The 16,035-nt window shown below is 33.0% G+C and overlaps 1 protein-coding gene across 2 annotated transcripts in view; it reads right to left on the bottom strand.

Moving 5' to 3' along the window:
• Positions 1 to 244: 244 nt before the first annotated feature.
• LOC105250956 (pikachurin) overlaps positions 245 to 16,035 on the bottom strand; it is an 86,597-nt gene continuing 70,806 nt past the window's right edge. For both annotated transcript variants that reach the window (XM_025408657.1, XM_025408658.1), the window contains exons 10-15: positions 7,686 to 7,909; positions 4,233 to 4,482; positions 3,497 to 3,795; positions 2,269 to 2,514; positions 1,439 to 1,542; positions 245 to 1,074 (exon numbers count right to left, since the gene is read on the bottom strand). In XM_025408657.1, the coding sequence (XP_025264442.1) occupies positions 926 to 1,074; positions 1,439 to 1,542; positions 2,269 to 2,514; positions 3,497 to 3,795; positions 4,233 to 4,482; positions 7,686 to 7,909 (1,272 nt within the window). In that variant the 3' untranslated portion in view covers positions 245 to 925. The remainder of the gene's footprint in view (positions 1,075 to 1,438; positions 1,543 to 2,268; positions 2,515 to 3,496; positions 3,796 to 4,232; positions 4,483 to 7,685; positions 7,910 to 16,035) is intronic.

Raw genomic sequence — 16,035 nt, 5'->3', positions numbered from 1 at the left:
GCAAAAATATATATATATATATAGAGAGAGAAAAAGATAGGATAAATAGAGAGAGGAAAACGCGGTAGTTTAATATTTATTTAATGTTTAACTGTTCATTAGAATATTACTTAATGATGCACGCGTGTGTATCTTCTCTTAAAAGCTTTAACATTATTTTTGTGAAAAATGAATGTTATTTCTACTGTATTTAATATTTCTCAATTACGTATTTAATTTTTGCTTACGATTTTATATCCAAAAAATCTTATAAATTATACAAATAGTTCTCTCAAAAAACGATTCTTTTTTCGATAATGTCAATTATTGAAAAGCACGATCAAGTAAAGTAATTAGTCCGACTTTTGAATAAAACGATGAAGTCAGGTTCCAATGATCGGCCATTTCATTTAACGACTTTATGATAATTAATAAATCAATATTCACTTAACCTTTCATAATTTTGCGATACTTCGTAATTCTGTAAGAAAGTCACTTGGTAGTCTCGTTTATCTAACGTCCTTGATCGAACCTTCTTCTGCGAGACCAGTTTATATATGAACCGACAGAAAGTCGCTGCACCGAGGATCGATGCCACGAGGCAAGCGATAGACATCTCTCCGCGCGGATCGCCCTATTAATATTTACAGTAAAGCCGCCTATATATGTACCACTCGATGGCACTCGCACGACGACCGGTCGGTTGTCGATCCACTCGATTTCCATCTTCTCGAAAGTTCCACCCGTGGAAGGATGAGTCTGTACAAAAGTGATGAACCGCGCGCGGGATGCGCGAAAGACACAGATGCACTCTCGCGCGGAGCACTCTTTCTCGCGATTCACTTCGCCGCGATGCGATTCGTTATCCTTAAATTTTCATATCCTAACTTCGGGATGGACCCGACAACACCACTACCTGACGTCGGACGGCACGGATATCTCTCTTTCATGGGATGCACGAGTGCGTGTTGGTCGCCTGCGCGGGCGACGACAGGGCGACCGAGAAGTCCGAGTCCAATACAAGGTCGCTGATGCAACCTACGATGCCCTTCGTGTATCTGCCACCCGTTGTCCTCACGATGTCCGGTGCACCGCCTTCAAGATAAGACAGATCGCATCTCCGTGAAGAAAATTATTGTATCTCATACGAAGGTTAAAGCGAACATACACGCGTAATATTTTCTTAAGTGCTTTTCTAGAGAAATTTTAAAGTTCATTTGCTATATCTATTCAAAATAGAAAAAGAAAAAATAGCTTTTGTTAAGATTGCAGTTAAAAATTGTTCATTAAATATCGATTGGTTTTAATGACACCTTTGCTATTTTCCACGAGGATATGAAATAAATTTATAAAATATTTATATATAATAAAAGAAAACTGGCGACAATTAATATTTTAAGATTACGAATTAATTTAGATTTGTGACAAGATAGTAGTAGGATAAATTTTATTCACTTACCAACGTAAAGACCAGTATCGGTATTCAATTGTCTCAATTGTCCCGGGGAAGATGCCGAGACTCCAGTACCACTATCTACTACGAGAGATGCCCATTGCTCGTTTCTGAAAAAAAATTAATGTTATTCATTGTTTTATTTCGGATAAACCAGTATAAATATTTTTCTTTCCGCCGTTTTTAATAAATCGCGATTTGCCGCCTACAAGAGAGATACTGATATGTTTGTTTTATTCGGTTTCGATAGAATATAGAATAGTATGCAGATTAATAACGCGAAGGTTTATCAAAATATCCTTCCTTTATGGAATTTCACGAAAATAATACTGTTTTAAATGGTAGCCTCGAGCTATATGGAAGATTGAAAATAGGGCAACACATTTGTTTGCACACACAATGTCCACACGGTATTTCCTGTTAACTACAATTTTTTTAAAGCGAATATAAATTCGTTTTTATTTAATTAAAATTGAACCGTAAATACATATACGACTGTTTAACATTAGTCATTTTAGTTTTATTATAAATTATAGTATTTCAATGCATGTATTTTAATTCGCGTTTTGTTGAAAGGTATAAATTAAAAATAGATGTAAATTAAAAAAGGAATAGTAATTATTTCTAAGTAAAAATTTCTAAGATGTAAGTTAATAAAAATAAGAATAGTGATTATTCTCTTGTGTATCGGAAAGGGCATTTTTTCTAACGCATCCCTTAACTCCTTCCTTCACGTATCGATCAGTGTTAGATAAATAAATGTTACGAAAATAGGCGCGCATGCGAAAGGGGAAGAGGATCGATTAACGAAGCGTGTAAAACGCGTTTGTTCTCACCTAACAGCTCTGATACGATGCCACAGATCGTCATCCAATCGCGTGAGATTATATCGGAGCACGGCCTCCCCGGAGCCTAAATTATACGCGAGAGTGAGGTAACCGTGATCCAGACCGAGGGCGAGGAAATCATCGTTTTCATCCTTTTGTTCCTGAGAATCCGACTGTCTACCGCTCCAAAGTAGCAGGCCGCTACTGCTGCTGGCGCGGAATCTCATGTTGATGTCCACTCTGTAGCTGATTATCCTATAAGCGTGCCAACGAGTGCGATTAATAGCTGAGCAAAGAAAATAACAAAAGATCAATCCAAAAAGAGAAGTAATTAAACTCTGCGCGACATTATTATATAATATTTATTCTATATAAAAAGCAGCCTTTAAAATAACAAATCTATCCGTATAAATAAATAATAAAAATCTGTCTGTAAAATAATATACAGCATGAGTTAACTGTTGAAATATGGTGTGAAAATTGACGTAATTGTTTGTTATGAAATAATTAGTGCAATCGTTAAAGGTTTATCTAACGAAATATGATTTATTTCCCCTCAGATTGCTTGTCATAGCGCGACGCGACGCGACGCTCGATAAACTAAATACGGCGTAGCTAAAGCGGGTCAAGGAGCGATTGTGCAACGTGTAACGTTGTTTATCGCTTCGCTCGCTTTTCAAACGCCGCTTTGACATGCCGTTTTTGGCATTTACCGAACTTTTGCCTGCTGCCGATTATATTTTGCGCGTGCGTACATTAATGGAGTGTTAACAGACGAGTCGGCGAACTTTTAAATTGCAAAAATGAATCACCAACGACCATGGGAAATGCGTCAGGTGACACGAGTACGTTCATATATACAGAGCGTTCCGCGTTCTATGAGAATATTTTTATGCGTAATAGTCAATTCGCCATCAAATTGGAAAGCGATTTTTTAAGGGAAAAAAACTATCTACAAATTCGAGGGGAAAAACTATCTATACCAATTCTATTTAATTCAAAAAAAATAGAAACGATTGTGATTTCATTAAAATTCCTGATATTGTAAACGACGAATTTATTTCGCAAAAATTGCACTCTGTCATTCATATTATTATTTATCCACTTATCTATTATTTTTATTCTTTTCATTCTATTTTTCTTTATTTATTATTTATTCTTCATCTATTATCATTTATCTATTTATTTACTTTAGCACTCATATCATTGTTACTATTCTCATTATATCGTGTATCACCTTTTCATCGTATCAGCATCATTGTAATGCAGATAGCTCTCGCTGCCGGTGAAGCTGGGCACAGCTCTCTCGTATCTCGTGGACGTCACAGCGTTGCTGTTGGCTCTAGGAGGAGGTGGTGGCACCAACCGCGTATAATCGTCCAGCGCCGGACACGGGTGCGGTACACCCGGACGGCACCGACAAGTGAATCGCTCGCGGAGAGGCCGGCATTCCGCATCGCCGCAGGGTCTGGCCTCGCACGCGTGCCCGCAATTGCCCACGTTCACCCCACCCAGCGCCTCGGCTAGAATGCCCACCTGCGACAGAGATTATGTAATAGCGATAAAAAAAAACAATGAAGGATAATAAACTGCAAGAACAACATTTGAAGAATACGAGAAGAATTAGAGATATTGTGAGCTCAATAATTTTTTTTAGTGAAAAGCGAAAGCTTTTTATATGGCTTGAATTTCAAGTGGATTTTATTTTCGAGATCTCGCGCTGCTATTATCATTTATTTACAATTAGCCTCCTGTTGTAAACTACATCTATATCAATTACGGGTCAATTGCGTCCTCTTTCAATTTACTTTTATGAAGCAAAAGCGATGATTAGGGATTCAAATTTAGGTAATTCATGTGAGAGCTCTGACTTTATCTACCAGACCAAGAGCTCAAACTCTGAGATGTTCCTACGGTGACATTATCTACCCGCGTAACTTCGAAGGAGCCTGTATAATCCCGAGTGTTCTTACCTCGCGATTATTCAGCACGATCGTCTGAATGCAGCCGACGAAGCTGGCCGTAGTTTTCATCTTCGGCGAGTACATGTCGGACGATGGCGCGCCACCCAAATAGAGGTTCAGCGGTAAGGATAATTGCGTGAACGCCCCAGGCGCCAGGATTTCCTGGGCTGGGTCTTCCTCAACTTCCAGGGAAGCCAAACGACCTGTCCTAGAGACTCGAACTTCGACCCATTCGCCGAGACGAACCGGATTCTCGCTCCTGAAACGATAATGCAGATAGCACATTCAGAAGGGCCGTCATTAACTTTTGAAGGGCCGGCGGGTATTTTGCGAAAATTTTGTTACGGAGAGAAAGGAAAGTTTCCTAATTATTGCATATAAATCCGCACATGAGTCGTACATTATGCGCCATGATAAAGTGCGGTCTCTCCTGTTGGCGGTGACCTGCTTTTTTAGGTCATTTTGATTCATTTTAGGAAAGAGCCGAGGACCTGCAATTGCAAAATGGCATCGAAATAAATCATGAAGATATTATTTTTAACTTTTTATATATTTCAAAATTACGCAGACAATTTTTTTCGAATGCCTTCTCTAGGAAAAAAGTGAAAGAAAAAAAGGACTGTTTCAAATACTTTTACATCTTTATTTTTTTCAAAGTAATGATATCAAGAAAAAAAATAGTTAATTATTTTATTTAAAAGATCAAGATTATATACATGTGCTGCATTTTTTGCTTATATAAATTTTTTATATTGTTCTATCTTTTTCTCTTTCTGGAATAAACACACTATTTTAATCTTCTTTTATCTTTTTTGTTCGTTGAAAAAATTCTGAACAAGAAAATGAAGTATAATACGAGAGATGATATGGCTTCCTTTAGCTAACGAGGTACGACGCAAGATTCTTGAAGAATATATTCGAGGTAAGGGAGATGATATTACTTTTTTTTCAGATTTTGTGAACAATTCAATTTTTTTTGAAAATGAAGTCTCACTCGCGAGATCAAATTTTCCCACTATATCTATTCCTTTTTTCCTCTCATGAAAGATTATTTTTCCCGTGACTTTTCGATTTTGCGAGATACGTATATTTTGACATCCTATCTCTCTCACGCTGAAAATCTAACGTCGAAAAACCTCTCGCCCGGAGCAACTGTACTTTCGTCGAAACGAAGCTCTCCGCGAAAACACGTTAGCGCCAAAAAAGTGAAACGAGAATCGCGCTTCGGGAAATTGAAATGGTGCCTTTCCACGTCCACGCCAAGCAATTAACGCGCGGTTCATCCCTCCTCGCCACCGTCTACAATTATAATCAATGTTAACTCGATATTGACGAACGCTCCATCGATTTGATTTCGCAACAACGCCCGGGAGACCAAGCCAGCCAAGCCGACCCGGAATTTTCCTCCGGAGGAACGAAAATTCGCGCATGTACTGCGAAAACTTTACACCGCCGCAAAATCAGATCATCCAATTTGAATTTTACGAGAAAAGTCCATAGACAAAGATCCCTCCTCAGAGGCGAGGAGAGACGTGCATCTTTTTCCGCTGGGATTCGACGGAAGAAATTCTCGTGTAATTAATATTGAATCGCGAGACAGGAAGACAAGTGAAAGAGAAGGTGAAGGGGAGGGTTCGTAAGATCATAGGCGGAAAGTAAATTGCTAATTAATGTAGAAGCGAAAGAGGGAGTCGGTAATTTTCATATTGGGTTTTTCGCTCAGCGCTATTATGATAAAAGATATGGTGCTCTTGGAACTTGGAGGCTCGCTTGTTAACTGGTTTTTTCCCAGACGCGAGATTAAACATCCCTGCTTAATAGCGCGCGAAATAGTATGCGTTTTTTATATAACGAAGTTTCGTTGCGGTTGCTTTTTATTTGATATAAAACATAAACAGCGATATTATATTTTCATATACGAGATTTATTGTGTTTATTGTTTATTTTGTGTTTATTGTTATATTTATATGTTTGGTGTTTATTTTATATATGTATATATAGTGGGGAATATAAATTGCATAGAGCATTTAAGTGTTCCTATTCAGATAAGCTGTCATTAAAATATCTAATAATAATAATTGCTTTAAAATGCGTGATAAATATATGTCGCTCATGTATTTATTTTCTTTTTTAATCAAGACATTACAAGATATTAAATAATTTTCATTTTCTAAGCAATTGCTTTTATAATTCTTTGTTTAATTTGAAATGATTTCAATTATTATAATATTTAATATTAAAAATCGAAAATTTGCAACATATAACAATTTCTTCCGACATATAATAAATATATATAATAAATATAATAAATTATGTATTCATGTAAAAAATATGTGATTGTATATGAAAATTGTATATAAAATAGATTATATTTATTTTATAGCATAAACATGTGCTATAAATTGACAACATGTATTTTCTTTCAATTTTCGATTTATTTAAAATTTACTTTAAAAATTATTATTATAAAAAAATATCAAAGGAAGAATAATGCATATTTATATTTTCTCTTATTTGAATATTTTGTTCTCAGAAATGACATCATGATATATAATGTTTCAATATTATCAATTTTAATATGCACATAAAATATTTGAATAAAAAATCTTTTAATTCTTCCACAATATCCCGGACCTTCAATTAAAATTAATACTAAAAAATGTAAGTACGTTTGATTGTACAATTAGTAGAAACATTTATTTAATATTTGCATTAATTATATAAAATGGTACTGAACAGATTTGATCGATTCTACTTAATAATAACTTTATTGATTGTTAATTATTACGATAAATTAAATCAAATCAAACAATCTGATTAGCATTAGCATTCGTTAACGATTCGTTTTTCGCAAAATAATAGCTTCGCGCTTTCATCATGGATATAATTTTTCAAAAATATTTACATTCTTTTTACATTAAATTTTAGAATGATATTTAAAAATATAATAATTTTAATTAATGTAAATAATGTTAAATGATATAATATACTATATCATCGAGAAATAGCTTAAATATCGAGATAATCGGTATCAAAAAACATAATTTATTATAATTATTTATTAAATATTTCTATTATTTATTCAAAAGAGCATTTGTAAAGCTTTTGATCAATTTTGCTTAACATTAATCTCATTCATCGTTAATTAGTGCAACGAATTAAATCAATCTCAATAATCAACAGTGATCGCATCAACATTTCATTTATTTGGCGAGACAACGGCACAAAAAATCTCGAGTATCTCGCATACGATATCGACACGCGTATGTCGATTTAATTGTCTGACGATGCGTATACAAACGATGCAATTAGCGCCCCGTCGACGTGGCTGCGCGGTGCGAGTAACAATGTCTATCGCGAAATGAACAGCTTCAGAGAGCGGATTGTCACCTCGAGCTAGCTGTTCGTTGCGCTCGGCAGAAATCTCGCTCGCAGAAACTTGTTTGAGGGTCGTCGGCTTACCTCAGAGTGGCAGGTCCTGTTCCGAGGTCGAAAGTGAACTGCACGTGGCCTGAGGAGAGATAGAGCGCAATAAAGTCACCGGTGGCGTCGCTGTGATGCCCGTTGTAGAGTATCACCCCGTCCGACGCCGTCGGTTTTAACGTGACGGACAATTCCAGCCACGACAGCGACGTGTCCGCCAATCCCGGATAACGTAGGTAAGAGGATCCGTTGAAGGATGGAACCTGCAAAAATAAAATCCATGCGGTCTGAGATTGCATGGAAATGTCGTTACTAGGGAAATGCATTTCTCGTTTTTGCCCCTTGCTCTTAATTCGCAATTGATCGATTAATGCGTTGTATTTTGTTGTGTCTCATGTGCCTTTTAACCCGTAATCAAACGATATAAAAAACTGCAAATTCATTTTATTCAGCGAAATAAATCTCATTCATCTTTGAATAATTTAAGCACACTTTGCAAATGATATAATTTGCAAATTCTAGACAGAATTCTAATTATAATTTTACATGTATAGGAATTATTTGAACAAATATAAAACAGACATGTATAAAATACATGTATATTAGAATACACACATATATACGTTAAGAGACGCATAAAATTATAAATGAAATTCTATCTTGAATTTTGTTGCGAATTATAGATTGTCTAAAGTTAATTAAATACTCGATGTTTTCCTAATCGAAATCAAGAAGGATTTATTGCGAGTTTTTAACATTTAACATTAAATATCTATTTATTACTCGTTTCATAGTTATTAAAAAAAAATTCGGGAATTAAAAGAAAAATATATCATGCTAATTCCTTGCACCGTTGATGCACAGTTTATTGGAAAGCTTTTCATTCATAATAATTTATAACTTTAAAACAATTAATCCTCTCGATGCCTTTGTTCAAAAAGAATCGATTTCAAATTATTAAAGAAAAAAACATGACACGGTATATCTTGTGCATTTATGTGAAATAAAGAATTTATTTTTTAGAAATAAAATTGTGTGATCGATTTTATCTTTAAAAATACATTAATTTAACATTAAATTGAAAATTATGTGATAAAGAATTTCTTTGTTTGTTAATTAAATCCACGCATTAGTAGAGATTTCTTATAATGATGTTCTGGATATAAAACGCTAATACCACGCTAACTCGCGTGTACAATAAATGATAATGTAAGTTCAAGAAGGAAATTGCCATAATAATTTAGCTGCCTCGCAGAGAACACGAAATCTTAACGTTTATCGTATTCGTAAGTAACGATATTCCAAGGAGAGATTATTATATTCTAACAATAGAATCTTTACGAAAGAGAAAACTAAATATGGATCGTAGAAAGTGAAAAGAGATATCTTAAAAATTCAATAATTTCGTTTTAATTATGAATTATTTATTGAAAGAGAATCTATTTAGATGAACGAGATGATAAACATTTTTCCGATGAAACAAATATATTAATTTTAATACATTATATATGTTACAGATACAATTAATTGCTTTTGCATCAACTAATTTAGTGTTTTGCCGACATATTAATTTATCCAGTTATAACTGGATGCAAATAATTATTTTACTATATATTTCCTATATTCTTAATTATAATGAAAGATACACTCTCATCGTGATGAAAAAAAGATTTTTTTTTTATTAAAAATATTTTGCCATGTCTCTCTCTTTCTTTTTTCTGCTATATATGAACTTGCTTTTATAAATTTTATTCCTATACTCGTAATTTTAAAGCGGTGATATTTCTTACTATTACAGATGTGCACAGGCGTTTGGTTCTCATACGCGCATCTCTCTTGCGGGAACTGTAATAACTCTCCTTGTCGTCAAGCATAAAGTAGAGAAACTCTCGGAGAACAGCTGTTATTTAATTTACGACCGACGCGGGATTTTGTGCCTTTCGTAAATCGAAATGCAAATACATTGTATGTCACTGTCTCGGATAATCCTTGATATAGCTGCATTCAAGTGCCTTAAGAGCAGTAAGAGGTCGAAGCGAGGCTGCCTCTGCCTTAATGAGACTGCCTGGTAATTGTTTGTACGTCAGTTGCCTCTCAAGATAAAGCATAAAACGTAAACGCAGAATTCCTCGTCGAATTATGGTACCCCGATATTTCGCAAGATTCAAGTGGAAAACATCAACGTATACGACGACATGTATTTTATCTATAAATATATCATCAGGCATGAGACGGGCAACATATGCATGCGAAAGCTTCGCATTTTCATCTCGCATCGCGCGTGTTGATTCTTATACTTGTTATATAACGTATATTTATTCAAGAAGTCAGCACAAATTTGTATTAGGGACGGGAAGGGGGAAGAAAGTGCACTAAACAAAATGTAACGGAAAGGAAGGCAACATATATTATTCCTTCTCGTGATTTTAAATATTGTAAACTGAAACAAAAGTATATAATTAAATATAGAGCTTGAACGAGGTAAAAAACTTAACACTCCGGCGTTCACTTAATTATAAATATATTCTATGATTTGCGTACAAGAAACTTTCGAACACAAATGTTTTAAAGATTACTTTTTGGAATAAATAAAGGCTTTCATTCACGATTAAGAAGATAATTCTGTCCATTTTCTCGAGAATTTTCCAGAAAAGTAAATTCTGTTGGATTTTTTAAAGTAAACACGGATATATATATATATATACATACATGGGATTTCTAAAAAAAAATTAAGTCCGAGAGAGAAATATATTAAAAGAATAAGATTTCATTATTAATTTCTTTTTTCATAAAGCTCAATTCGTTGAAATCCAAAATAATTTAATCTCTCTAGAGATCAAAAGCTATCCGCCTCAATAGTTCTATTTAGGAAACCCTAGTTTTTGAGAGCCACGAGTATATATTATGCACAAATCACATTACATAAATATCATTTTCTATCTACTATTTCACTTCGCTCGAAACTTATTCAATTTCTTCGCTCAGATGCTCAAAGAAGCTTTAGTGTACTTTTCGTCGATTCGTTCTTCGGAAGTAGCACGAAATTCGAAAAATCAAAGGCAAGCGAAAGCGCGAACGGTCCCTTCAAAGTCCGGCACGAAGGCGCTGTAAATTAATTACGATAAAACGAGAGGCACATCCTGACAGCGCCATTAAGTTGACCGAGCGCTCGCGCAGGATAAGATGCTCCTATAAGAAATTTCCAGCCATCACACCGCCTACGCGCGCTCGTTGGCCTGCTCTCCTTTTTCCCCTACATAAAAGCTACGTCCCGGTGATAAGGAGCTCCCACGGGAGTGTCGGTGGAGGAGTAACCTTGTATTATGCGAAAGAGACTCGTAAGATCCCTCGGGGAACACCCTTTCTCACCGCTTACGACATCGTCCTTCTGTCCGGCTCATGTCGTGCTGATGCTCACGGCGCGAAGACCGTTGATAGGTTCACGAAATTTTTACGAGGACATTTCGTACTCCGAAATGTCGCGTTGTATTATCGAGTACACGTGTCATCCCACGTCTACTATTATATAAATATCATTAAAATTATTAAATATTGTTTCATCGCGACCGTTTGATCTTTAAAAGTAGTGCTTCGTTGACTCTATTGATTTTGTTGTTTTATTGCGGAAAATGTTTTTCCGCTCGGCGTATTTACAAATTTTAATTCTATATTATATTAATTATATTTAATTACGTTTGTATATTATAAAATTATGTATATTTAAAATTTACTTTTCTACAATAACTAATTTATTATATATGCGTGAGAAAAATACAGAAAAAAATTAGAAAACAATTAATGATATAGCTGCGTTTTCCGTCCTCGGAATATTATTTGCTTATGAATAATATAATGAATATTCTAATTATTTTAATTTAAATAATAAGTCAAAGAATACATGCTTAATGATATAATTAAAAATGTAATCAACATTTTCATTGTCTGACATATCTTTTAAAATATTATATATATAAATTTTGTTTTATCATTAATAAATAAGTTTAATACATTTAATTTTTTCAATGAAATTTGAAAATGTGTGATCTCTTGACATATAAAATCAGGGTTGGCATGTTTTAAACAATGTGTTTAAAACTGTTTGATTAAAACTTGTTTAAAACAGTGGACACTGTTTTAAACATTTTTGTTTTAAACTGTTTTAAACTATTGTTTAGAACTGTTTAAAATATCGCAAATAAAATATATAATTATTTGGAAAAGAAATTGTAAAAAAAATCAAAACAAATAAAAACTTATAGATGTGTATGTTGCAAAAAAGTTTTTGTTTTAGTGTTTTTAGTTTTTTATCTATATTTATGTAATATATAGATATAAAAATGTAAATAATAAAATAACAGTGATATTATTATAAGGTATTATTTTAGCAGAATATATTTATTTTTGGATATTAAATAACAATCAATACAATAAAGATTACTTAGAAGATATCGACTAACTTTACATTTTACATATTAGCATTTTAAATTAATAGTACATAACTCATAGCAGGTCAGTAGTTCTAAAAAAAAGTTCTAGTTAATAATATTTAATATATGATACTTTGGTTCCTTTCCTATTCTTATTAAGTAACCTCATGCTTAACTCTCAACATAAATTATAAATAAAAGAAAAATAAAAAACCAATTCTTCTTTTTAAAAAAAGAATTAAGGTTTTTTTATTTTTATGTTATGTACTGTTAATTTAAAATGCTAAAATGTAAAATGTAAAGTCAGTCAATAACTTCTAAGTAATCTTTATTGTATTGATTGTTATTTAATAAAACTAAATTCTACTAAATTCTACTAAATTCTACTAAAATAATACCCATCTTATCATTTTTATTTTATTATTTATTTTATTATTTTTTAATAGCGTTGTCAATTTTGGCAACGTTATTTACAGTTTAACGCTAGCGAAAAATTTAAATATTCACACAGATCAAAGCTATTAAGTTTTTTTTTTGCTTGTTTAAAACATGTTTTTTTTATTTTACTTAAAAACACAAATAAAACAAAAATCATTGTTCTAAACCAAAAAAAAAAACATTTTTTGTTTAAAATAAAAAAAACAAGTTTATTGCCAACCCTGTATAAAATCTCTCATAATATCAACATATGTAAATCTCTCTTAACATATAAATAATTAATATAAATATCTACACAAAGAAAATTTCGGAAAAAATCAACAATTTAATATTTCACAACGATTCTTTTTTATGTGAGGTACTCGTCTTTTTCTATTTTGACCCATATCCGGTATTTTATGTCGTTGTATAATCCAGTAATTCTTTCGTTGGATGTGTAATTTTCAGAAAAGCCTCACACGTTTCTTTTTCACTTTAGCATAGAAAACTTCAAGCATAAAATTGTAAATAGCATAAATATTATAAAAAAATTTATTTTCATGTTTTCTTAAAAAATATATCGAATAAATACATATGTCACATTCTAATTTTAATTTTTTTCCATATATCAATTTACAAAAATTTAAGTAAAATAAATTGTACAATGGAAATTTCTTTATTACCATCATTATACCAGATTTTTTACTATCACATATCATTATATCTGTTCAAAATGGAGTTTTAAAAAATTCATTGTCCTATCATTTTTCTACATTTATCTCAATTTACAGAATTTAATGGTAAAGTAACAGCTCAGCTTTATCTTCTACGTTCCGACAAGGAAATTCGTCGGATATTTATTTTGCGCTTCACCGGATAAAGCATTATGTTTCTCGTCTCGTGCAAAGGAACCAATGAAAATGTGTCATGCGCATTCCTTATGATAAAAGTATACCGTTTGAGTCGTTTAGTTTTACTTCGACGTTAGCGTTTTATTTCGACATCCGGCAACGGATCCTTCTTCCGAAAGACGTTACAAAAGTGGTCGTCGTCGTCGTAAATTACGAGGATATTCCGGCGACATTTGGTTATTGCGGCTATATCTCTTCCGCTTGTACGTTAATGGAATTAAACTCGAGAACAGTCGGGGGCGAGACCAAAGTTCGAGAACGAGTTTCGAGTTTGAAGTGATACTCGTTAACTCTAGCCCTTTATGGCCGTTTCTCGAGCTAGTTTATGTTCTGATTTCGAGATCGGAAATGCGGCGATCCATCCGCGATGGCGATACATCCTCCCATAAAGATTCTTTCACGCGAAACGCAATACGAAGAGCAAAGTTGCTTCTTTACCTTTAATACGTTGCTTTAAATTTGTTGCGTCATGAGCTAAACGTTAATTCTGGGATCCGTAATTTCTTCCGAAACACTTAATACGATTCAAATTTTTATTTGCGTCTATTAATTTTTTTTATTCAAAATACTGTTCTTTGTAAAAGCCAATCGCGATTTAATTCTTACATTGCTTACAAAGCTGATACGTAATATTTCCAATTCTAAGTTCTGAATATCGATTGATACACTCTTTACACAAGTGTCCAAATGTAATTTCCGATTCGTACATGTGTCACCTCTTTTGCTTTGAAAACGATTCAGTTGACCCTTGTGAGTCGATCTTGGCTATAATTGCCATTGACACCGAAGGCAAAATGCTGATATGTCACTGCTGCATGTGAATGAATCTTTATATAGTTCGGCGTTCACGATGTCGTTTTGTCGGAAGTAATATCGGTCGAATGCCGATACCAATTTCATCATTTCGCATCGGACCGAACCACTCTACCTTCCGCCATTGCCATAATCGATATCGTATATAACCCATGCATAATCCTAGTTGTGCACAAGTTCGCGCGGGCAAACCGCATATGGTGACTTCCGGCGAATGCGATCGCGTTCGGTCCATTAGATCGCCTGACATAAATTCTAATATGTATTGGTTGATCTAAAATATTTATTATATATATTATATATATATATATATATATTTATTATATATATAATAAATATTTTAGATCAACCAATACTTATTAATATTAAAATTATTGTCTTATTAAAATTTATGTCAGGCGATCTAATGAAAATTATATATAAATATTATATATAAAATTATATATATATATATATATATATATATATATATATAATAAATATTTTAGATCAACCATACATATAGCGTGTATGTATATTGATTCGCGCGTGTTAGATGTCTTTCTACTCATTTAAACCGTCTCATTAGCGGCGCGGATTAATTACCAATAGCCGTCCGCTTATTGCTGGTATAAACATGTCATTTATGAAGCGGCTGGACGCGATCGATTCTCGTATCGCATTTGGCGGCGTCGAAATAATGCATATTCAGAGAACCGCTTGTTAATATTAAACGAGTAATGACATTTTAAACGAAAATGATGTGAAATAATCTGAATAAAATTCAGGGATATAAATCCTGATATCTAATCTTGCTCTAAGAGATCCGTTAAAAGATGAAATATGCGATGAAAGACGAAAGAGTCATGAAAGATTCTTTCTTCGCTCGTAATTGACGCAGGTCTAATTTAGAACAGCTGATTAAGTCAAGCTTATTCAACGTGTTGTTTACGCTAATCGGATAATGTAAGCCGCATGTAAAATCAGCCAAAGTTCTTAAACATGATGGTATAATGTAATAATGTTGTGTCTGATATGTACGATGTTAACACGTTCGCTGTCTGTGCATCCGTAAATGTGCATGCAATATCATCTTCTACAAGATGTATGTAGCGATGTATGTAACGATGCTTTACCCACCTGATATTCCCAAATGATATTGTCTTAAAATCTTAGTTTTATCGCTTTTAAATTCTTATTTTAATTATATAAAATCACACAAAAAAAGAGCAGATATGAAAAAACAAATTTAAACAGTGTACATATGGTTAATAAATCCTCCTGAATCGTATAAATCAATAGATTGTTAAATTGCAAACGCAAATTCCATATGTAGATATGAATCAAACATAATATGGCGGCACAATGTAACACATTGTGTTTATATTCGCGGAATAATGTGATGCTTGTCGATGTTTCAATAAAAGTTCAGACTACTTGTATTCATAATATCTAAAAAAATTTATCTCGATCTGTGTCAAAGTTTATTTCTCTTGTTTTCAATCTTCATTTTATGTAATTTTCTCATACCAATTACTTTCTAAAGAAAATTAGCATACAAGAAGATAACGTTTCAGAAATGTACGTGTTAAATCGTTGAAAATATGAAAAATGTGTCATATAAAAACTTTTAATCTTTCATTAATTGAAAATATATTGCAACAAACGTTATTAGCATTTTTGCTTAATATTTATACAATATCAGAAATGTTTGCTATTTAAAATTGGACTTCAGATCATAGATATTTATTACGTATATTATTATGTAATTTATGTCAAACGATAAGAGTTTTAGTAAAAATGAAAAAAATAGAAATTTATTATATCATTGCTTTCCGTTGG

This window comes from Camponotus floridanus, unplaced genomic scaffold (assembly GCF_003227725.1).
Source record: "Camponotus floridanus strain SB8 unplaced genomic scaffold, Cflo_v7.5 scaffold22, whole genome shotgun sequence".
NCBI lineage: Eukaryota > Metazoa > Arthropoda > Insecta > Hymenoptera > Formicidae > Camponotus > Camponotus floridanus.
This window is presented reverse-complemented; position numbering and strand designations above follow the sequence as displayed.